The sequence below is a fragment of the Cygnus atratus genome, chromosome 3, assembly GCF_013377495.2.
Source record: "Cygnus atratus isolate AKBS03 ecotype Queensland, Australia chromosome 3, CAtr_DNAZoo_HiC_assembly, whole genome shotgun sequence".
NCBI lineage: Eukaryota > Metazoa > Chordata > Aves > Anseriformes > Anatidae > Cygnus > Cygnus atratus.
This window is the reverse complement of record NC_066364.1, coordinates 64649419-64674571: the sequence shown is the minus strand read 5'-3', so window position 1 is coordinate 64674571 and position 25153 is coordinate 64649419. Positions and strand designations below refer to the sequence as shown.

The 25153-nt window shown below is 42.5% G+C and overlaps 1 protein-coding gene across 4 annotated transcripts in view; it reads right to left on the bottom strand.

Annotated features, from left to right (window-relative positions):
• Positions 1 to 24652, bottom strand: part of EZR (ezrin) — a 37908-nt gene extending 13256 nt beyond the window's left edge. Inside the window, exons 1-6 of one of the 4 annotated variants that reach the window (XM_035538508.2) lie at positions 24491 to 24652; positions 23902 to 23978; positions 7223 to 7306; positions 2559 to 2654; positions 1082 to 1356; positions 192 to 275 (exon numbers count right to left, since the gene is read on the bottom strand). In XM_035538508.2, coding sequence (XP_035394401.1) covers positions 192 to 275; positions 1082 to 1356; positions 2559 to 2654; positions 7223 to 7306; positions 23902 to 23913 — 551 coding nt within the window. In that variant the 5' untranslated portion in view covers positions 23914 to 23978; positions 24491 to 24652. Of the gene's footprint in view, positions 1 to 191; positions 276 to 1081; positions 1357 to 2558; positions 2655 to 7222; positions 7307 to 23901; positions 23979 to 24122; positions 24328 to 24490 lie in introns of those variants that run through there. The other 3 variants (XM_035538506.2, XM_035538507.2, XM_035538509.2) reach the window with 3 other exon arrangements.
• Between the last annotated feature and the right edge of the window lie 501 nt (positions 24653 to 25153).

Genomic DNA, 25153 nt, shown 5'->3' with positions numbered 1-25153 from the left:
AAAGCTATGAGACTGTTCTCAGCACCAGTGTGGAAATCTGACTCAATTTTACCATTTGCTTCAATGTTAGACTAGAAAATACACACCACAAGATCCCCACACAAGGGACTCTTGGAGTCTTACAAAAGCATGTTGTTGAACTGCAAGCTTAAGACAACTAATCAACAAAGTGACCAATATGAAACACTTACTTCAGCATACCACTGTGTTCAGCATGCCAAACCTGGATCCGTTCTTCCCACTGGTCTCTGGAGAGTTTATGCTGATCCATCACCCTAACACATGGCAAGAGATATCGGCAAGATTAGACTGTGTTCTGCTATATCCATCGATGTCTATCTTTGCTATAGACCCACCCATGAAGTCTTACTGAAACTAAGAGAATAGCCTACCCAGCCCAAAGCTGTACTGTGAAGCAGAGCCATTCAGAATGAACAAAAACCACCTTCATTCTCTGTGAAGCCTTTCTGGTTGCTGCCCAGAGACACGAGAGGAGTAATGCAGAACATCGCAAATAGAATCACATGCATGCTGCAGACACGAGGGTTAAAGCAAAGCAAAAGTAGGTGTGGTGTCTAATTCCGGGAATAACAGAGTGCCATCACGAGGTTATGACACTTGTCTTATAACATACACTTCTCCTCTGTGGGGATGGACTACCTATATCTAGCCTCATAACATGCTTTTCAGATATGGGATTTGACTGTACATTTTGACTAAGAACATGCAACCCAAACTTCTCCAGGGGTAACGTTCATAACTGCTGCCTGCTCTTTCCTTCTTAAAGAAGAGACACACACACTGCCAGTTACCAGAACTGCAGCGCTGTTGAGGAAAGAAAAGAAGAATTGTGTGTTTCTTCTCCTGAGCTCACCCAGCTACCTTTCCCTAAGCAACCCCAAACAGGCAGCACAAAAATGTACTTTTAACATAACAGATAGAATTAAAAGGAGGATAAAAACCATGTATATACAGCTCAAAAAAAAAATGTTTTCAGTGAAACTCTGTGTAACTAGAATGCAAACTCTTGACCCCTTTTTTATTATTATTAAAGGGAAACTGAGTCAAACAATTCCTTTACCTCTGGGGGATCAGACGCTCTGAATTGAGGTATCCAGGCTTGTGCACTTCTTTGTTGTAATCTCCAAACTTGGCCTGCACAGCATAAGAGCCAAGAAGAACTGCTGTTTCAGGAGGACAGTAGATCTCATCACTGAGGATCCCTTCCTTCACCTGCAGAAAGAAGAGCTTCTGCGTGATGTCCTGTATCAGCTCTTCAGACACATCTTCTGGGAAGAACTTGGCACGGAACTTGAACTGGAGGGGATTCTCCTTTCTGATTTCTTGAGCAGACACCTGAGGACAGTGGTGACACCACAACTAAGCAGGGTTGTAAACAATAGAATAAACTGCTTCTACACAGAAAAAGGGATTTAGGGCATTTGCCTTAAAAAGGCATCAGTTTTCAAAAATGTGTTTCTGCAGTAATCTGGGCCCATATGCTACAGTGAGAACTCTCAAGCACACACAGGAGCACTTTCACCTTCATTCATCTAGAGGCACGAAGCTCCCTGCAGAGTTTTGGCTAAACACACTCCAGCACTATATTAATCATTTAAGAAGTCAGTCTCTAAAAAGAGAGGTACAGACATACTCCCCACCATCTCTTTTCTTTCACTGAGACAAAGAGGTGCACTTCAGAGTGAAACAGCTACCCTCTGCCCAGCATACCTCCTGCAAGCTGTGCTGGTTGGCATGAGATAAAGAAGGTGCAATGGCCTTCGCACCCTGGGAAAAAGATTCCAAGGGTACAGTCCACAGGCCTCCCACAGCTTCATATCAGCCAAGTGTCTGACAACTAATTGCTGTCATTCCTTAATTCCAGCTGCTCACTTGTATGAGAACCCAGGGAAGATGCATTGCGTTTTCCAATTAAGTCAGCAAAATTTTGCTTGTACACTGAAATTTTGCTCGGTCACTGAAAAACGTAGGATTTGCCAAGTTGCATCAGACGGCAAACCCATTTAGTATTGTATGTGTTTGACAGAACAGCCCCCTTACACTGAACAGGTAAGTCACTGGCTGCCCCATCAGGAAAAACAGTTCGTATCCTCATAAGAATTGGAAGTTCATGAACAAGAGCACATTAGAGGTATCTGAGCTCCATGTTACAACTGCCCAGCCTTGAAGCATCCTATCTGTCTGACCAGTGCAGCAACTAATTCCGCACAAGCAGAGATTAAAACTGTTACTAGTCATGATGTTCCTCCAGACACAGAAAGCTAGCTGTTTCTGCACATTAAGGGACAGCATTAAGCTGCTGCTGCGCATAGGACGAGTACAGTAAAGCTTTCCACCACTCACACAGAGAGAAAAGAGTAAGCCTCCACCATGCCACACCTCACACAAACAGTTCCCACAGAGGTCATGAAATTCTCTCCAGAAATAATCCTTAAATTATGCATATTAAAGAACAATAAACAAGTACAAGGTTTATGAAGTCACAGACAATAACACATCAGGAATCATGTAAGCTTTAACCTTTACTCAGCAATTACCTTTTTATCTAGCTTCAGCCAAGTCTGGAATCCCTTGTTATCCACATACTGAAGACCAAAGTACCACACTTCTCGCAAACCTATTGTTTTAACCACCTATAACAGAAAAGTAAAAAAAAGTTATTGCAGGGAGCAGTTCACCTGTACGTCTTGCCCAGGTATCCTCTCAAGTCCCAGAACCACTGAATCTGCAGGCAACTGCCTAAACATACTCATCTTGCATCAATTAGTTTCATCTTGTCAACAAAAACACACAATTGCCTGAGAAGATAGCAATGTCGTCAGCTATATTCATATATTGTAAATACCAACCAGATAAAAGATCCAGAAACACCCTTGTTGACTGGATTGTACATTTACTAGTGACAATAGCCCTGTTTAGACAAGTTCCTTTTCCTCAGTAGAGATAGCTTAACAGTCCCCAACCTCCTCCTACTCTCGCTTGTTATTATTCCTCAGTAGTTTGCTGCCAGCTCATCTGCCTGCAAAGCCATGCCCTAGACAGAGCTGTGATCTGGGAAGATCCACTACACACATCTGGATTATTTCCTTGATGTTATTTGCAAAGTAGCCCCTCACAGTGATGTGGGCATCACCACAGGGAGCTGAACTGAGTGGAAAGCAAGAGGGTTTTTGTTTGTTTTTTTAAAAAAAAAACAACACTTTGCAACTTAGGGAAGCAAGACAAACTCAAGGATGTAGATACATGGACTAAGATCTCAAACTAGGATCTGTTTCACCCTCCCCATGTGTAGTATTGCTAGTATGTAGTATGAGACACTACAGCCAGAGAGCAGACTTACTGGAACGAACTTTCTGTGCTAACTGCACGCTCTTTGAGCAATGCAAGCATTTTGTTCCACAGCTCAAGACAATGATTTGGGGATACTTAATTAGTTTTTGCTGTAGTTTCCATTAAATTTGCTTACCAGTGAGCTAGAAGCCAGGAGTTTGTACCCAAGGGCTTCCTGGGGTTGGTAAGGGACATGGGGAAAGTGGGGAAAGAAACCATGCTGGCTAGCACCCTGAGAATTACTGTTTATATATGCCATTTTTTAATTAACAGGTAACATACAAGGTTTAGTGATATAAGCAGACCAAGGAAATTGCATAGACATTAATGTGAAAAACATCATTAAGCAAATGCCCCTTTCAAGACTACAAAGATCTGTGCCTACTAGCTGAGGAAATCGAGTATCTTCCTAGCTGAGCACTGGGCTGTTTTCAGCAGGCTATGATTTACACATTCTACTTTCTATAAGCAACTAGCTACAGTGAACTAGAGTTTGTGTTAAAAACAACAAAAACAACCATCCCAAACCCCACAAATCCGTCAAAAAAAAAAAAGAGCTGGGCTCTGAAAAAAATTCAACATTTTTGACTGAAATTCCTTTGCCCTTCTTTCCCAAACTGGCTTGTTTCACCATAGAAGTACCAAGTTTTCTGAAGGCAACATGCATTTTTTTTAAAAGGGTCAGAACCAGGCTTTACTCAACCTAGCAGAAATGCAAGGGTATGTTGAATGCGGTGCACCCCATTGCACAAAAATAGTGTTGCAACATGTTAAAATGAAGAGTTGCACAAATCAAGCAGTTATCAGGTCATTATCTCTGGGCATCTCTTACAAAGAAAAAATACTCCTCTATAAACCAAGACAGCTGGAAAGCTTACAGAAGTTATGACCCCTCAAGTTCTTCCCAAAACATAAAGGCAAGGAAACAAAAAGCATTACACTAGACTTCAAATTTCAGCACTTGGGGTCAAATACCAAGAACAAAGATGAGACTGTTTTAGCCTGTATTCTGGGAAACAGGTTTGCAAAGCTTCCTCCATAGCTAAACAAACAAAAAAACCCTAAGAACCAAAGTGTTTCTTAGATTCAAGATAACTGGGGGGAGGGGAGGAGGTTATCCACAAAAATGCACAGAGGAGCAAATCTTGAACCTGCCCATTCTACCCAAACTGACAAAGAAAATCTCAAAACTGTGGCTGGAGCTTAAGGCACATTCACTCAATAGAGACAGGCAAGTTCTCATTTAATGAGGCCTTTCAATTGTCAGTCATTTGATGCTCTCTTGATCAGATTATCTGCTCAAAAGGAATAGTGCAATTGCTTTAAGAAACTAAATTAGCTCATGGGCCACAGGTCTTGGCATACTCGTGCTGGCACATAAGGCACTGGCTACCTCAGTACACTTCCGAAACTGCTGGTGGCACTCTCCCCTTCACTGGAATTTCTTCCCCTTGTTGCCAGAAAGGTGCAGGACTGCCAGGACTAGCCAAGGGGATGTACTCGAGCCAGCTCCAGAGACCACTCCATGGGTTCCCAGAACACCTCAGATGTAGCTGCGGCTTGAGCAGAGCTGAACTCAACGTTCGGAGGCTTCACTATTTTCCCCTTCTGTTAAAAGGGAGTCATGATCTGTCTTATGTGCAGCATACATTTAAGATAGCAAAGCCAATAAGCACAAGGGCACTGCCTGAGTAATTCTGTTAGCTGACAGCCAGGCCAAGAAATCATCTCGTGGTTTTTAAAGACAGCCCTTCTTCTTCCATACCCTTTCCCCCCCCCTCAGTGGTTCTGCATTTCAAGTTGGGCCACTCCCCATTCCAGGGAAAACCTGTTGCCTCCATAGGCTTTAACTGGGTGTCAACTCCACCTCCAAGATCAGGGTCCAGTAAAAGCCATGCACAGCAGAAGGGAAGAGGGGCTGTCAGAACAGTTGAAATTAAACAGTCTTTAGCTGCTCCAGTCTGTGCTGCCATTATACCAAAGTCTGTCTCCTCTTGATGTGCAGAAGTACAACCCAACAAGGTAAAGGCCACCGGTAATTTTCCGATCACACATTTTAAATCCCAGCTACAGGACGAAAGGACCAAGTCTTCATGAGGTGATTTTCCATCCCAGAGCACACCAAGTACTACAACAAGCACTATTTTCACGAGAACTACCTAGACAGCAGACTAGAAGTATCTTGGATCTGAAGAATCCTGCCTGTTTCCATCTTCTCAGGAGTTTGTGCTTCTCTAGTTTCTCTTCTGACAGAGAAAAGATGCTGACTCTTTACAGATAGAAATGTAACAAATATGTGGGCAAAAAAAAAAAAAAAACTTTTTGAACCTTTGTCATCAGGAATACAGGACGTATTTATACTCTCTGGTCTAGGCATTGCTTTTAAACACCTAGCTTTTAGACACTTGGATTGTTGTACCCTCAGAGATGAAACTTGATGAAGCCATGCTAACGGGGGGGGGGGGGGGGGGGAAGTTACCCAAATGCAATGGTAGTCAGCAGGCTATAGAAGGTCAAACACTAAATGCTGGTTGCATAAAAACACACGTTTCAGATGCAATTCAACAAATTTCCAGTGAATACTTGAAGTTTATCCCACATCAGTGACAATGAAAAGGACTTACTTAGAACTAGTGCTAAACAAAGAACGTGTAGTACTCTATTGCATACCGCAAAGTTTCTCAATGATTATAATTTAGTTTCCTCCTTTCACTCCATGAAATAAAGAAATTTTTTTTTTTCAGTGGGTGGAGAGGAGTACTTCTTACCACAATCTGTACAATTGCCATAACACTTAACAAATTCTAGCTAACTCACTGAAATGAGAAACTACCAAGAAAAACTTGGAAGAAATGAATGTTGTTTAGCCAGCTTCACCTACTTGAGTTAAAGCTCAACCACCCTTTGCTATCAAGGCTACCAGGGGACAAGGGGAGAAGTGCAAAGTAATTGCTGCAGTGCTTCATGAACAATATGCCTAAGTATTCACAAGTCTGCACAGATCAACTTAGTTTTCAGTTTCAGCAGCAATATTTAGAAGCAAGCTCTTAATTTTTTTTTTTCTTTTTTGAATTCCAGATGTTGATTTTTTTCTGCTGAAATCTAGATCTTAAATCAGTTTTATAAGGGCAAGGTACATAGGACTAACGAAGTTCCACAAAGCGCTCTTTGTTTGGTTTAGTTGTCTTTACCTGACCTTTGGTAGGTGTATCTCTAAACAGACCTGTATATTGTTAATGCAGTCACAGGACGAGTAACAGTAAGAGCGGGGAGTCCCTTGAAGGACTCATGTCCTCCGCTTCCTTAGGAATCCCTGGAGGCAGACTGGATAAGCCTCCACTCTGTCCTGCTGCATACGGGCTTCTTAAAAGGCGTGATGCTATAGCTTCTGTATGGTGATCAAACTCTTCTATTTTTCTAATAGTGTGGCAAACTCAAACATCCATGGCAAGTAGCAACCTCCAACTCAGCTTCTTAATGAATCCAGCTGCACCTTCACCAACCCCCTAAAGACTTGATTCCGAAGAGTTTTATGTACAGGGACAACACTCGAACTTGAAAGTTTCAGTAATGAATAAAAGTTAAGCTGTATTTCACACTACCTGTGCTGTCCAGATCTAGACATGTCTAGATGCCTTATGACACTTCATCACCCAACACTGCTAGGAAGACAGGTTTCACTGGAACATAACACCTGCAAGAATCTTCAGTTATTTCTTTCACTGTGATGGAATTTAGAGAACTTAGGAACAGGGCCCTTTGATTAGGAGGTAGAGAAAGGTAGGTTTGGAATTCAGTCTTAAGAAAACATTATACTCTCCAATATACTCTAAATTTAAGCAAAAAGAGCCCATACCAACACTGTACTGACCTGGTCAAACAGCTGTTTGCCTGTAGTGTTCGGCTGGATGGCAAACTCCAGCTCTGCATCCACAGTAACAACTCGAACATTGATCTAGGGAGAAAAACAAAAAGCATTGTTTTAGGTAGATTGAAAGCTATTTCTCAACGTTAACACAGTACTTTGCATACAATACAGTCTCCATGCTTTGAGGTACTACCAAAACCCTTATAATGTACACACTTAAGATTAGATTTTTGTTATCACATCAGCAAATTTAACTGGGGCACTGACTTAGCTGTCTTATCCAAATTGCTCTGCAGGTTCTCCTATTCAATGCAGGATTGGATTTGGCTTTAGGTTAAATGAGGGGGCATCTTAGAGTTGGCTGTCTTCAGGCCTAAAACCCCTTGGACTAAGGGTTTCTTCAAGCACACGGCATAGTTGCCTGCAGGCCATCCCTTGGATTACAGAAGGCCCTAATGACTAAATTAAATTTGAGACTTATAATTTAACTGTCATTATATTAGAGCTGGAATTAATCTGGGGCTTTAAAGGCAAAAGGCTACAGATTATTCTTATGAAGCAATCACCATTAACCTGAAAAACATTCATTCTTCCTGTCATAAAAATCTATTCAGCAAAGTGACAGCGGTTATGGATACTGACTGATACTATAGGGCATGAATTCACTTACAGCTAACGCTGTTAGTGAAGAAGCACCTTGGCCAGACTTGTTGCAATAACAGAAGTAGAGTGCAAGACTGAGGTTAGCATTGTATGCAGAAGACAAGAGTGTTTAACTAATCAGTAGAAAAAGTCTATTAGCAGTTAAATCAGAAGACAAAAGAAACAACCAAGCTTGCAGGGAACAGCATAATGACCAGCAAGGTAATGACAAATCAAGAGAGGATTCTCTCTAACTCTCACAACTATAGAAAACTATACCACTTGCAATATTATACTATATCTCAATAAATAAATAACATCCCCAAACAAATTAAGAGCCCAAAACCAGATGATCATGCAGTATCCTTCTAATAAGTCAGATTTGTAACCTGGTGTCTCAAAAAAAAGAAAAAAGAGTACTTGTAAATACAAGACCAGACAACAGGTAATCTAAACACTGATAAGATTTCAAGACATTTTCCCAACATCTTTATAAATGTCATGTTAAAGACAGCAAGAGCTGACAGACCCGGAGAGCCTGCCCCAGCTGCAGCACTGGCATCCAGTGCAGGGGCACATCTCTGAAGAAACAAGAGGATGTGGTAGAATAGGGACCAAATCACTCGCTACAAAACCTTGACACTGCAGCAGTTTCCAGTCACTTCATTATGTATATTTAAACTCTAGGGTAAGTGTCAGGTGAACTAACATGTTACAGTTAACAGAGAAGCGTGAATAAAACAAGTTGCCTCAGCTTGTTTGAGTCAAATGTAATGCAAAATTGTGATCTTTTTCAGGGAGCAAGGAAGGCATCAACTGTCTTTTAACCTTCATAGAGATGTTTTTCTAATGTTTTCCCAGGTGACAGACTCTCCTAGAGAAAGATGACTCGAAGTAGTTTCCAGGTCACGGAACCCCAGAACTGAACCAGAGAAGGTAACTGCTTAGGTGTCCTGTCACTTTCAAGCTGCATTTTTAAAGCAGCATCCTTAAAAAATAAAATCCTAATTTAAATAAATTGCTTTAAACACAGTAAAAGTAAAATCTTTCCTGATTGCCCGAGGAGCTCCTTTTCACAGCTGTAGCACTTGGGATCTCTAAGGACTCACGGCAGTATGCTTAAGGTTTTCTTCCTGTACCATAGGAACCAAAGGTTTCCCCAAACAGTGTAATGAGTGTAGCAAGGGAAGGGAAGTTCAGATACCAAATTCTCAAGAACAATAAGACTGCAATTTGAAGATGTGACCTTAAAAAGCTCCTGTTGCTTAATCCCTCTCAGCAATAAATCCCTAATCATATTCTAATCCCTTCCTACCCCCCTCAAGGAAACATATGCTCATAATCCGCTGTTTTGTGTGGTACAAGTTACTTGTACTTCTGGATACAACACCACAGTAGGTGTAAAATAAGTATTACCTTACAAATTAAAAGAATTGAAAGGACGTGCTTCTCAAACCTTACCAGAGAAGGTTTGGGCTGTCGGCTGAGCACTGAACTCCAATCAGTACCAGGATGCTCATCTTTTACTTTATCTCCTTAATGGTTATTTATTAGTTCAAAACAAAACATTCTCTATCCTAAAGGAATATCCTACATTACTTCAACTCTAAAAGATCCTTCTGGATACAGTCCCCTTCCTAAAAGATCAGCTACACAGTGAGCTAGTTAGTGCTTAGAATCCACCTGCTACATCTTTCAAAAATGTTTTTAGCATTAAGACCAAAAATGGAAGTCATCCTCTTTACACTTCAATTACGTAGTCGTAAGCATGGAGAACATGACTGCTTGGTCATCGAAAAGCTCCCAAGGACACTTGGGGCATGTGGTAAAGGTTAACTTCTGTGTTCTCCAAAGGGCTGAATGACCAGCAGGATACAGAGGAATTCCCTTGTGTGCCAGCAGACAAGCCCTGAGCCACACGAGAGGCAGACTAAGGAGAGACAGGATATCTAGCAGTTGTCATTTCCATGAGTAGATGGTTGCCTGGAAAAATCCGTTGAGCCTCCTTCCTGCCGTATTACATCCTTTTGCTTCTCATCTCCAAACCCGAGTCTGGATTTCAAGAAGAACATAATGGTTTTAGCAGTATTTCTAAATGTATGTCCTACAACCACTCCACATGAGCTTTTAGCACAGAGAAGCTAGTAATGAAACAGGCAACCTGAGCTTAATTCACTTGAAACCCTGGTTTGGGCACTCTAAAAAAACTTCTATGTCTCTCAAGCAAAGAGGAGATCAATGTGGAATACAGCTCAGACCGTAAGAAACTCGCCGTGGCACCAAGATGATTAAATCAAAGCCCAACATGAAAAACAATTCAAGGTATTGCTGGGGAGGGAACAACTCAGACTAATTCCTACCAGCAACAAAAAGAGCAGGACACAGTTAAGAAAACTTTGACAATTGAAACTCTGCTTATCCCATGTAGGCAAGGCAAAGCAGGTCATTTTTAAGATCCCTACCAAGTCCCAGCAGTATCCCAGGACAAAAACTTAAGCAAGCAGTTTTTAATTGTTTCGTAACAGCGAGAGGGGAGAGATGGCAAAGAAGAATGCATGACTTACACATGAAGTAAGTTTTTAAATGCACATAAGAGGCTAAAAATCCTAGACAGATAGATATAGCTTCCCAATCCACAGGCTCATGCCATAAAACTTTGATTACACTTCTATGCCCAAGACTAACATACTTAAAACAAATCAAAAATAAGGCCTTAGAGGACTTGTGTGTTCTGAAACATTACAGAACACAAGGCTTTCATTTTCCTGTCTTAGGATGCATAAAATTACTAAGAAATTTGATCCAGAGGGGGGAAAAATAAACAAACATGCAGTTGAAAACACAATGCCATTTGCATTAAAAGGAAAATAAGCTCTGTGAGTCATAAAGACAACAGAAACTGAAGAGTTTATTCCACTGAATTACTGAATGCTAATTCCATGAATTCAGGCTGTTCAGGATAGACTTATCTACATTTCCAACTGGGAGAGGAAAGTGGAAGTAAAATTAAAGATGGACTGGAGAGAACTTTAAAATAAACTTTATATAATCTTAAAACAATGGAGAGTTCCTGTACTAGAAGTTGCAGTAGTTAGAATGGGATCTCCCTTTCTTCAGTAGTGCCCTCAGGTCTTGCTTGTTTTTGTTTTCTGCCCCTTGAGCCATCTCCTCTAACACTAAACCAGGAGATCACTCTGTGGGACACTGCAGCCTTTTGGAGATTGTGCACCACACCGTAACCTAGAAAATTAAAAGTGCCATCTGAAAAACAGGTTCAGAAAACTCTCTCTTTAAGGAGGCAACGTGTTGCCAACCAGCTAAGTTGCAACATCTCTGCGCAAGACCTGAGACGTAGATAACAACCCAAGATGACATTGCCTCAGTCCCTCTCTCTCATAAATGCGTTGATTCCCAGGTGTGCTGGGCACTGTATACGCACAGGTAACTTTTTGACTGAAGCCTGACTCTTGGGCTATGGCTTGTTGGTCCAGAATCCATCTCTGGTTGCAGCCAACAAGGTATCTTTGGAGTTGACCATCTACCTCCTGATATTGAGCTACTCTATTGTAAAACATCCCACGCTGAAGGGGAAAAGGAGGGTGGAATGAGGGTGTGGGTGGGTGGGTGGGGAGAACAACACATGTACCCCATACACAGCAAGCCACTGGGGATATTTTACATACTGATGCTTGAAAGAAACCCAATTGCGCAAGTTCATAGTTCACTGAACTATTTTATTATACAAGTGAAGCTTTGCAAGTCATTTAAAATACTATACTATTTATTTCCATACGATAAAGGGCAGTAAATACCAACCTTTACACGTATACATAGGGAAACCAGTACTTTGTATGTTCCATATTGTTATTATGCAGCTCTAAACACCTCTGATAATGCTCAGGAATGCTTTCTTCCTCTTTTCAAGGAGAGGTAAAGACCAGAGTCTCTTAAATAGCAGGTTTGCAGGTACAAATGCTAGTGAAGCATCTTTCCGAGTGGTGGCAACTAGCACTTCATAATGGAGAAACCTAGATAGGAATGCCTTCTTTCTTCAGTCACTGGAAATTCCAGGTAAGCTGCGAGTACACATAGGCAAACCGACCACCTAGCACAGAGGGGACAAGGAGTTGTTGAAGTGCTGCACCTGTACAGCACTCACTGTGAAAAATATGTATGTGGGCCTATTAAGGCTCCTTGAATGCACCCAAAGTGTCTGTATAGCACATGGATGTGCTTGTGCTGAAAAAATACAGCTGTCTTAACAAGAAAGAATTGAAAACAGTAGTAGTAGGAATCAGACCAAGTCAGCCTGGCTTGCATCCTCACCTCTGCAGGTTCGTACGCTATTTCTGCTCCTCCGCCACGCACACAACTACTATTATATTTGTAATAAATAACAGACAGGCTTTTTGCCCTGAGTTGCAATGTGTCTGCATGGATGGAGTAATTACATTTCAACCTTAGCAACCAGACCTGTTTGCAGATGTTTATACCGATTAGGCATCTGGTAACAGGAGAGGCAATTTCACATAGCAGCATCGGGAAGGGCACTGAAACTGCTCCCTGTGCCTCTGCCTTCTATGTATTAACAGCGTTCATTGATTCCAGACCCACCCATAATGAGAGAACATTGCCAGCTCTGTCTGATGACAGCTACTGTGCTGCTAACTGATAGAGTAACTACAGTTCCTGCAGCTGGATAGTATTTTGGAAAAAAAAACAGATTTGTTTAGGTAAAAAACAAAACAAAACCACCACCACAAAAACACACTAGATGCTCCAGAGCTCAGACCCAACCTGCTAACACTTCACTGTCTCCACAAGTCACTGAAGTCAACAGCCAGTGGTTCAGGGACTGTGGAAGGGCAAGCAGAACTCTGGGAGTATAAGTAGCTTGAATAGCCCAAGAAAACAGAGAGAGATTAGTTCAATTTATTATGTTATTCCTTAGTACCTATAGACACTGACATGTCAAGAACACATCACTCAGAGCCAGTTCTACTTCTTCTTTGACCAAATAACGTGCCTAATGGATCAAGCTTCATCTAGTAACGTATGTGATGTGGTCCTATATGACACAGACTAGGTACACAACAAATCTAAGCAACGTGAATATTACAACTGACAAGTCATGCACCTAAATACTCCATAGCTCCTGACAAGGCAGGAGACAATGTTGTATCAGGCCAGCAATCAGTTCTCCCTGCTGCAGGGTTGCCAAAACACGACTTCCAGCCTGACTGGACTCAGTACTTTCATCTTGCTGGAACACGAATTAGGGACATGCACTCTGACCTGGTCATGGCTGGCCAACGTCTTGAAAGTGGAATGTGTGTGTGGGCTGGAGTGCAGTGAGCAAGAAAATGTGGTTAAGTACTCTCACAGTCCCTGAAGATGGAGCACACTCACAAGTCTGCACAGAGCATCCAGTGGAAAACAAGAACTGTTTAGGAGGCCAGGGCTAGAATTCAAAGATCTTGCTAAGTCTTAGAAATAGTTGCAAATGTTTCATGTGGGAAGGTGAGAACAGACAAGAAATAGACAAGGAGATGAACAAATTACAACAATTTACTTTCAAACAACGGGCTGTTTGCCCCAAACCAGCAGGACTGTAGATAAGGATGCGGTCTATTATTAATCCCCCCAAGAACACCGCATTTCCTGGTGTGATGCTATTGCATAGAAAGAAAAATTGCATTCTTGAGTGTATTTGTCAGCGGAAGCATTACTGAAGATGACTACTCTGTTCTGCTTGCCTGGTGACTTGCCAGCTGGAATGCTGTCACCCACATTTGAATGCTTCTTTAGGAAGGAAACAAGTTAATCAAGGAAAGTCTGCACTAAACCATAGGTCAGTTTTTTTCCTAACCTATGAAAAACTGGATTTGATTTGATAGCATGTCACTGATCTCTTTTAAAGGGGAGCCATCTGAAACACAGCAATTTTTAAACCCAAAAGCAGAACAACAAAAAGACTCGAGCAGTTTGGTGACAGGAGAGGAAACAGCCTCATCAGCTCACAAAACATGAGCAGGGAACGGCCTCACCAGCACCCACTTGACTGACCAGGTAAGCTCACTGCGCCGATTCAACCGACCCAGTTTCTCAGCACACCGCATTAAATCAAAAAGACCTGACTGAACCAAAGGCCGTGCTCCATTTCAGGTCTCATTGTGTTAAACGCTGCTTCCTCATGGCAAATAAATGGGAACATTAAGTCACGTTCCCCAGGAATTCCTCCGAGTTTATGAAGCAGAGTTAGATACCGCTGCATTCGTGGCTGGTAAGATTAGAGTTGAACAGGCTGGTCTTCGTTCTTTAAAAACCCGCTCACCTTCCCGTGAGAGGGGAAAATACCACTGAGGGTAAATACAGGGGTATATAATAGTCTAGAAAGCTGGCAGTTTCAGATTGTTCAGCATGGTTCTTAGCCACATCTACTAGTCACCTCTAAAGCAACAGCTTGTACAACTGTAACTTTTTTGTAGTAATCTTCAGTATTTATGGAGCTACACTTAAATTAAGTTTCTTAGGTTTACTTAGGGCAGTGAAAGTCCAGGTACTTGCTGCTTGCATGTAAGGTGAAAAAGCCTTATAACAGGTTACGTGGAAATTCTTCTGAAGACAGAAAAAGTACTTTGACGGGAAGCCAAGAATAATTTTGACATGAAATTGGAAAGCTAAAGACTCTCCTGGATGAAGGCTGGGGGTTGTACACATGGGCAGGAAAACCTTGAACACCCAGATCTGGGGAGTCATCTAGAAATTCCAGTTTTAGCAGAACAGGCTGAATTTTCAGGACAAAGTTACCCCCCACCCCATACACAGATTACAAGAAAGCTGATATATTGAGTTTGATTTTGCTGTCAGGTCACTTGGCTCTTCTTTGTGAGATAGCGTGAAACCTTCCATACAATCAAACATGAAAATAATCCTAGAATGTGATTTCAAACTTATTTAGTTTAGATATGCAGAAGATGAAATGTCACACTAAATTACACGCCTATTTCAGTTTCCTTTACCAAAGCCTGACATATCTTCTATTAGCAAACAATAAAACCGAGTAGCAGACATCTGTGTGAAAAGCTGAGCAGCAGTTATAGATGCACTTTGGTTCTTAATGTAAGGCCAAGCAGTAACACCCTGCATGCCGCAAGATCATGAACACTTCATGCAGCTCTGGAACTGTGTATAACCCTACATCTTTAACCACCCTTGCTCCCAAATGAGTCCATCTCAGCTGCAGGCATCCAACAGTGCCCACCTGTGTTCAAGTAACATTTGCTCCTCAGTGGAGCTGCAAAGACAAAAAATGCTCTTTCCAGGAAGAAAAATAAATAAAACTTTTCTTCACTAACCGAAGTTTCCCCAACTCTTTCCTAACACACAAACTGTATCATTCTGTCTCCAGTTATATAGAAAATTAAAAATTGAGACAGTAGTTTTTATTTTTATTTTTTTAATTTAAGATTACCTAGGGGCATCCCTATGCCCTAACAAGACATAAAGCAACACAATTTAACCCTGAAATGCCCCTAGATATTACCCTTAAACAACCCCCTTTTAAATTAGGGAGATCAGATGTTTTCCACAAAAACCACTTGATCCGACTTTCTCTGAGGGCAGGAGGGATGATTTGCTCTCAACACAGACCAAGTCAGGAACTAGTCTGAGGGCTTAATGTGTTCTGTTGAAAAAAAGTAACACTTGAAGTCTCTCTGATGCTGTGCAATAGGAGTATCTGCATATAAGCAACAGATCTCTTTAAAGAGCAAGCACGCAGCCAGTGACAGCAGACTCGTCGTGGCACTGCTGCTTGGACGAGCCATCTGCCCCCAGTGCGCGTTAGGACAGATTTAAGAACACAGACTGCAGCAACAACAGGTCCTTTGTACCTAAAGGATAAATACAGAGGGAAGCTGGAGGCCTCTAGATCAAACTGCTCCACACACAGACTGTTTTGTCATGACAACCATCACATCCAATTAAACATAATGAAGTTGCAAGCTAAGGCTCTACGCATGAAGTTTAAAGGAAATCCCACAACCAATCCTCAAATAAGCCTCATCTCACCATGTCAGAATTCAGTAGGAACCAGACGGTTTTTGTGGTTTTCCATCAGAAATATTGGCATGAGGCCAAGTGCAGATATTGATGTTCAAGCTCTTAACTTTTATTCTAGTTTCATAATCTTTTAAAGTAACTTTACATCTCTAATACTTATGTTAGTCATCTAAGTAACATGATCCTTCTGCAATCCCCACAAGAGAAAAACAAAATATTTGAGTATCTCATCGTCTTGATCCAGAACAAAAACAACACTTCATATCTATGTTGTTTCCAAACGAAAATGCTGAGCAGGCAGGCACTGATTTATGCAGCAGCTGAATTTCACAGTAGCAGCTAGCAACAAACAGGAACAGTGGCTGAAGGCATGAATTACCTGAACAAAAGCTGCAAGAGCCTCGGAGCTTTCCATGAATACTAGCACTAATATTGGCACCTTTTATTCCAATGCTTATGCAGAGGTGTAGATTCTATAGTGCAGTATGCACAAATAAAGGAAAAAAAATAATAATTCTTAAGAGTCAAAATATACTCACCTTGATACTGTGCAACAAGTAACCTGCGAGCACTCAACACTTTTTCAGTAGACCCTGCATGAGCAGTACTAGCACGAGATACAATGATTGTTCTTCTGCAGTAGAAGAACAGCACATTAGACTGCAGCAGAACGGGCTGTGTGACCACAAGGAGAGGCTGTGACTTATTTTCTTAAGATTATGCTCTGAGAGTCTGAGGAGACCAAGAACCGACTGTTGGAAAGAAGCTTTCAATAGCGGTGCTCTTCCCAGATGTAGACATCACAAGAGGCAGAACTATTTTGCACAAGACATGAACCGGAAAAAGTTTACAAAGAACAACTAAATACTATGCAAGGATCAACCAAGTGCATCAGGACTTCTCAGTTTGGAAGGAAGTTAACACAGGCTAGGACGTAAGAGCACAAAGTCACGACAGACATGGACAGAGTGGACAAGGACCAAGTGTGTTCACTGCCTGTAACAACAGAAAAAGCAGGGCTCATCAAAGCTGGTCAGTTCTGAACAAGAGAAATCAGTTCTTCAAACAGCGCTGCAGCAAGGAGTTTTGTAGGTAACTTCTCAAACATCGTGAAGGTTATCTAGGACAGCCTCACAGATGCTGGAGTTCACATGTTTTCAAGGGGAGACTGGAAAAGTGCACAGAAATCCATTTAGTAACTCATTATGTAGGAACTTCAGGCCTCCAATACCCCAGCAGCTCAGAGGAAAGCAATGGTGCATATCTTTCAAACACTCTTCCTCAGGCATCAGCTTTTGGCCAACAACAGAGGCGCAGCATTAGGCTGGAGGGGCTTTCCGCCTGACCCGGTGGGGCCAGCCACATTCTTACAGAAGTCAAAGTGCAGGAAGAACATGAACTGCATTTGCTTAAGGAGAAATAGCAGTGCAACATGTCACACCAGCCCGGGTAATGATGTGTGTTTGTTCATCATTGTAGTTATGAATCCATTTGTCAGAGAGGGATTTATTGATTTGATACCTCACCCCTCTGTTTTACCTGTTCTATAATCAGGTTCTTTCACTTTATCTCGTGGACTTCGGCGGAACACATCACATGGCATTCGCAAAATTTATGAGTGGGATTATATGATGTGATCGCCTCCAATAGCCCGACAGCCTGATACACGCCCAACTCGCTGCAGTGCTTAAACTTCCCAGCCAGGTACTTTAAACACTATGTGACAGGTACTGTTTGCAGGCCACTGCAAGTCCTGGAACGTCAGCTAATCACAAGAAGGTTGCTCTTGCAACATTATAGGCAATACAGGAAAAGTTGGAAAGATTGGTGAAATACCCGTCTGACTCCTAAAAATGCTTATGGGGTTCTGACATGAAACTTCACAGGCCCTTCGCTACTGAAATGTGATGCCAAACATAGGTCCTAGTGATTCACAAAAGGCATACAGAGCACAGAGGGGGCAGAAAAAGTAGCTCTGGAAACTCTGCCCTGCAAGGCTGCATTGGTTTTAAAGGGGAAAGCTATTTTCCCCGATGCTGAGATCATTATATATCAATTATGCAAACCCACCTGCCAATTTATACCACATACTCTGTGGATCAGGAACATTGTATAATCACTTCTCTCTACAAAGAGAAAAAGTTAAGCCAGCTAAGCTTTCACGATTAAAGTGCATTCAGCAAGATGTTAAAGAATAACTTGAGCTCCCACAAAGAACTCTGAAGTGGCTGCAGTACAGCCTGTGAAGTCCTCTGCTGGCCTTGTCAGGCTAAATACCGGCACCCCAGCACAAGCTTGAGATTCTTCAATCCCTACATCTTCAGGGTGGGCAGCCCACAGATCTGCTCCGTGCGTCTGCTGGTCTCTTGGCAGAGCTGAGCAGCTCTGTTCTGCCCAAGATTCATCAACTGGATGTCCACACACATCCCATGCCGAGGTTAGGACTGCTGCAGTGAACGGGGACATTTCCATGCTATAAATCAAGAGAGGAAGAGACTGTATTGGCAATGTTGCTCGGTTTTTACACTATAGCTAGAGCACTTGCTCATGAAAGTTGGAGGGAGAATCAAGTGCACAGTAATCCTGTAGGGCAATTCCATACTGACATCTCAAAGCTAGCAGAAAGCTATGGAACACGTGTAAGTGGTCCTAAATACAACGGTCATTGGTATTAAGCAACAGTTTGTCCTCCTCACTCAGGAGAGTCCACTATTTTAATTTTGACTCAGGATTTTTATTTTAATTGACAGCTGACAGAGTCAGGTGCTCAGCAGTCCCAGCCGAGCACATGCTACTCATGCTCTCTCAAAGATGAAAGCAGATGATACTTTCCATTGTGAAGCAGGGACTAGAAAGAGAAACAAAATCTGGATCTGAACAAGCGAGCACTGTGGAGGCAGTATCGTTAGCTGTTACACCAGGCTAAGCCTTCCTTCTAGGCTCACACAGTAACAATTTTCTCCCCCTCCTAGAAGGAGAAAATCCTGTGCACTGCTCAGTAAAATCCTGAAACCTCAGCCGCTTCAGCAGAGAGATGTATTTCTCAGCTCACAGACTAAACATTACCTAATGCTGAAACCAGGTTTCAAAAACAAGAACACAACCCAGCCAAGATATATTACTTAACAGTGTGCAGCGTGGTTCAATGATCTCGGGCAGCACTGCCTTCCTTCAAGGTCAATTCAGTGATTATGGGATTTACAGTGCGCTTAAAGCTCTTTGGACACAGAGTGCCAAACAAGAGTGACACTGATGCAGGAGTCTTCAATGGTCATCAAGAAGATTTATTCTCAAGAAGTCCTGGTTTATCACTGTGGTTTGTTTTTTTTTTTTTTTTCTTCATTTTCGTGTGCATGTGTGTGGACAGAGGAAGATGTTCATGTGGGCAGAGGAAGAAGAATGGGAAGGCTCATCTCCCCTCTCTGCCCTTTAAGAAGTCTAAGAAATTCTTTGAGTACTGGCTAACATTAACAGTTCACACCCTTGACTTCTCTGCAGCAGCTAGAGAACAAGCTGACCTCAGAAATGCTTATTCAGCTCATACAATAATTTGAGTTTCTGGCACAATTGTGAGCTCTTTCTCTTACAACTTTATCTGTGAACTACTCCCTACTTTTCCTATTAATAGAATCCTTCACCTTCCTTTTGCAGCCATGACTAGGACTTTGCACATATGATAAATATAAACTTCTTTACTTTTTGCACTAGATTATACACCTCCTGGTACCAAGTACACTAAATACCGTATCATCTGGTGTACTGCAATTTGTGCTTACAAGGAAAGGCAAAAATCTTATTACTGTCTAAATGTAAAGCTATCCATAAGCTAAGAGTATTTTAATTATTTATGAGAACTTATGGTTATGATTTTTTTAATTTCAGTACAATTATAGCAACCTGATTTGAAGAAATTGAAGATAAAACATATGTGCAGTTAGAAGACACACAGTCAAGAACAAATTGGGAAGATCTGGGAAATACCAATAATCACTATTATTTGCATTTTGACTGAATTCCTGTTGCTACACTCACCTCTTGAATTGTAATGCCAAAAGGTGCTCACAGAGACCAAAAGGCTTGGCAAAAGACCTGCACGCAGTCTTCATGTTCATTTTGAGAACGCATGTATATTCAACAGCAAACAGGTATGGAGGACTCGTCTAACCACTTAATACCAAGCACACACTAGCACATTAATAACAACACAGGACTGGGAAAAACCTTTTGAGTCATCAGTTCCAGTTCCGCACTCCTACATACAGCAGCATTAAAACATATCCTTGTCAGACTTTATCTTTAAGGGTGTTAAGTCTTGGAATAGTCTCCTAATAAGACCAAGGCAGAGGGGAGGGGGGTGACAGGGGAAGGAAAAGCAACCAAAAAGTTAACTGCTCTAATGTTTAAGAGTCTCCTAAACAACGAGTCTTGCTTAAAGCATTTCTTCCTTCTCTTTGTCATTTAAACCCTTTATTTTAAAGGGGAGAGAGCAGGTAACTTAATTCTACCAGGCTAAACTAGCCCAGCATTCTTTTTGTGAGGAGGCTTTCTGCCTCCAGTCATCCTCAAAGCCTTTTGTAGGTTCATCTTTGGATTTGTATTTTCTGGACAATGAAATGTCATTGAAAATGGTAACATATCTTCTATGAAAGCTATCACTAGCATCTTCTATTAGTGCTTTCCATTAGAGAAACCCCACAGATTATAGGTCAATGGACAGGAACAGCCATTCTATCAACGACCAATCCACATCCTTTTAGCCCATATAGCGAGGGACCTTCTTCCACCCCTCCAAGTTTAACCACTGAAATGGGGCTTTTACACCCCTTTATATGGTAGCCCTCTGCATCACCAATACCACCACCACAGCATTGACGCATTTCATTAGCATGCTTGGCTTTCTGAACACAGGCCGTTAGTAAATATATTAGAAAAGGGTGCCTCTCCGTATTATTCACCTGTGTTCTCTTTAGCACCACAAGCTGTTAGATTGCATTTACTGCTGTTCTCTCTTTAGCATTATATACGTGCATACAAGTATTAAAGGTTTTTGTGTGACACTACAGAAAATGCTCTGCTGCAAAGCTGACTTCATTTCTTGTAAGGCTTTTTTTCCTAAGAGATTTTCTAAGAAAAAATACACCTTCGAAAACAGTAACAGAGCATGCCAATAGGTCTGATCAAATTAAGAGGTCTATAGAACAGAGATCACATTTCCTTCTCCTTCTGTAAGTAACGTTCAACAGTCCACAGCCCTGCAATTCTATTTATTAGATTGGTTTGGTTTGCAAAAGAACGTAATTCAGCTAAAATACCATCTACATAATGAGTGAAACATAAATGAACTAGATTCATATTGATATAGGAAAAATGCAGTGAGCACAGGCACTCTAGTAACGAACAGATATGAGGCTGATCAATTAAGTTTATTGAGCATTTCACTTGTTTTCAGATAACAAAACAAGATTTGGACAAGGTGATGTCTCTTGCGCTTTTGTACGTAATAATTCACCATTTGCAAAACCTGATGAACTACGGTACAAATTAGATGGAAATTAAGCATCTGAACTGTTGATGAACTCCCAGTTAAAAACCCTTATGAACTGGGAACAAGAAGTTATACATATATAGCTTACCTCAGAGATCTTGTTGTTATGCAACTGCTATACATAGCAGAATGTCTGTGTTAAATTACACATTAACTTGCCTTTATTATAAAAAAGTTACTTTAGAGTTATTTTCTGGAAGGTTTCTAAGATTTATTTTGAGCACTCTAGACATGCATCAGATCCAACTAATTACAACTAAATGCTACCACAGAGTCTGGAATATATTTTGCTTTATAGCATTTCACTGTGGTATACTATTAAAATACAAAATCACTAATGTTCTAGTGTTAGTGGACTTAATAGTTTACTGTGAAAGACTAAATTCCAATCATGATCTGTAAGTGCCTTGGTGCACAATTTGTTAAAATAAAAGATTTACACAGAGGTTTACCTTAGTTTTCTTAGGGGTAGGGAGAAGATGATTGACAAAACTTTGTTTCTTGCTAAGAAATAAAGATTTTAAGATGACAACTGATGACCAGCTTGTCAAACTGTAACCCACATCAACATGAGATCTGCCAAACAACATTGTATTTACTTATGCCAAGCTGACAAGACATGCAAACAGCTGTACGTAGCAAATATTTAGTACCCATATATTCGACCGATCAGAAACTAAAACTGCCTCCCTGTGTTTCCAGAGTTCATGCTATCATTCCTCACAAAGGCTGTTATCATGCTCTCTCTAAGCACAATTTTGCCTTTGGAGTGATATCTTTACATCCTTTCCACCGTACCCTGCAAACGGTCTGAAATCCTTTTTAGCTGTATTAAGAGCAAATGAGGTGGGTTGGAAGGTCACAAATTCACTGTCTCAGTCTGAAGCAGTCACATTAAATTGTTGTATTAAAATAGTCGTGGCAAAATTCCCCTTTTCTGTTTCCAGTACGATGGCAGTTAGCCCCACTGAACAGAGGATTAAATGCAGATTGCAAAAAAAGTGCTTACACTACACAAACTATTGACAGAGTCTTCACCATGAATTCCAGACGGTAGGTCACATCTCAGAAATCATCTGAGTACAGTTGTCCTTCCCCTGTGGAAGGGGGCTTACAATATTCACCTTTGTTATTCACTGGTGAGTCAGCCAACAAACAAAAATATCACCCTCTGTGAAGGAATAAGAGCATACCCAGACCAGATAAAATGGGCTTTTTTTTTTTTTTTTGAGAGATTAAAGATTTTTTCCACTTATCCATGGCTTCCAGTACAACTTAATCCTGAACTAAGTTGTGCTTTTCAAGAAAAGCACCCTGGAATTAGCAAATGACTAATAATACTAAGAGAGATATTATCCACACACAAACACAAAATTTTATGTCCATGCTTTGTAAATTACGTATTTTCTCCCCCACCTGCAGAAGGGCCCTTGCAATACACACTTTTCTATGCTGTAATACGTCATCTCCTATTGTCTAAATACATCCAGGGAGACTGGAGATTTAGCATTTCTTAAAAAGACTGGGTGCATTACTTTTTTTTTTTTTTTTTTGGAAGTTTACAGGAACTACAGTGCAAGATAATTTAAGCACTTCTGTTTCGAAAAAAAGTAAGTTAAACCAAGTTCAATGCTATGGCGGTAGAACGCCCATTGCTTATGACCATGAAGATAAGCTTGCTCATTCCAATTCCACAGGGCGTAGCTAATAATCACATTACTCCTTTACTGCACTGCATTTTAAGAGGCACTGCCTCTGTTGCAAACAGAGGGCCACAGCAATCTGCTCTGATTACGGTCGTCGGGGTTCAGAAGCACGTCTGCCCCAGCGAATACCCACAGCTTTGCATTAGGCAGTTAGCTCCTCAGGAGAATTCGTGTTTCTAACTGGCAGAGCGTAGCAGGCTTTAAAAACAAAACAAAACAAAAAAAACACTAGCAAGCCCTTGGGGGAGGAAGCTCAAAAAAGTAAATGAGGAGTAATTAAAAAAAAAAAAAAAAAAGCTAAGTTTAAGCAAACTTATCTGTCTTCAATAGTAATAAAAAGTTACTTATTTTTACCTTTTTTTTTTTTTTTAATAGTAGAGACTACCTGGCAATAGACCCACCAGTAGCACCGTGGCAAAAGGCATTAATGCCCTGGAATTTAGCTTTTAATCGCGAAGATGAAGCGTTTACCCTACGCTTTCAGATGCGCGTTTCACGTATACAAGCGCACGCCGATACCAAACGGACACCAGGGCAGTTCTGCCATCCCGGACTAGCGGAGAAGCCCCAAACCTCTCCGCCTGAGAACCCCTGGAGGCGGCTGCACACCCCCGAGGAGGCAGGAGGGCGGCGGGGGGCAGCGGCGAAGGGCTCCGTGTCGCTCCGAGGGGACGCTCCCCGCACGCCGTTAAGCCGCCGCGGTGCTCCTGGTGCCTAAAGCTTACCGGCTTGGGCATTTTCAGCGCTTTCGGTGCTTCCCCGGCTCGAGAGGGACACGCTCATGCAGCAGCTGCCGAACGCCCTGTGAGGAGGAGGAGGAGGAGGGGTTGAGGATGAAGAGGAGGAAGGAGCCGCTCCCGGCCACGGCGGCAGCGCAGCCCACGAGTGCGGCGCCAGCCGCCCGGCGGCGGTTAAGTACGCAGGTGGGGCCGCGGCAGTGACTCACCACCGCCGGCCATTACCCGCCGCTCCCCCAGCGCCCTCCGAGCTGCGGAGCCGGCCCCGCTCCGACGCCCCACGGCGGAGAAGGGGGGAGAAGAAGCCGGCTCCTCGAGGGGATCCCGGCCGCCCCCTACCCCCCCCCACCGGGGCGGGGCTGCCCTCGAAGCGACGGGCAACAGGTGCCTGCGGGCGGGGTGGCGACGCCGGGCGGCTGCCTTTGCCCGCCGGGTTGCCGGGGCGGCTCCGTCTCCTCCTCCTCGTTCCCCTCCGTGCCCTTCGCCCGCGGGCGCTGCCTCCCCTCAGCCCCCCGCGGGGAGCCCCCGGCGCCCTGCCCTGTCACAACATGGCCGCCGGGCCGCGCCCCGCCTGCACCTGTGTCCCAACAGTTAGCGTGTTCCCAGAAGTCCAAAATCAAGAGATGGGATTACTTAAGAACATGACAGGTTTGTGTATCGAAGCACGTTTTCAGCAAGAAAGAAAAGTTCGAAAATCCAAGCTCAGTACAAAGCAACAGGACTAATTCAGTTGGCCGTTGAGACCAAAAGATATTGTGCAACCAGCCTAACAATTCATAGACACGCAAAGATGACACACAGTCCGTGTCTCTGCCCCTTGTTCCTTGCCCTCCTTCATCCATAAACACGCTCCTGCAGATAAAGTATCAGTGAGTTCTGCAGGAGCTGCGGGCCTCCTGCAGCATCTCCTCGCTTGGCTGGGCGTAAGAGCAGCTCGTATTTACATAGTCATGGGCAACAGCGTGTAGGACGCAGCTCTTCCGCTGTGCCGGCGATGGCATGTAGTTGAGCTGTGAGGTTAAGGAAATCATGCAGCCTGCACCCAAGCCGCTGCCTGCAACATCCCCATTTCAAGCGGCATGCGGCTGTTTGGTGAGAAAAGGCATGGGACGAGAATGGGGAGCTGCAAAGCAAAGCGAGTAACAACCAGTAAATGGAAAAAATATAAGGCAGGGGAGACCCTGAAAGATATCAAGGGCTGGTAAGAAAAAAGACACCCCTGTGTTTTCTTCAGGTCCCG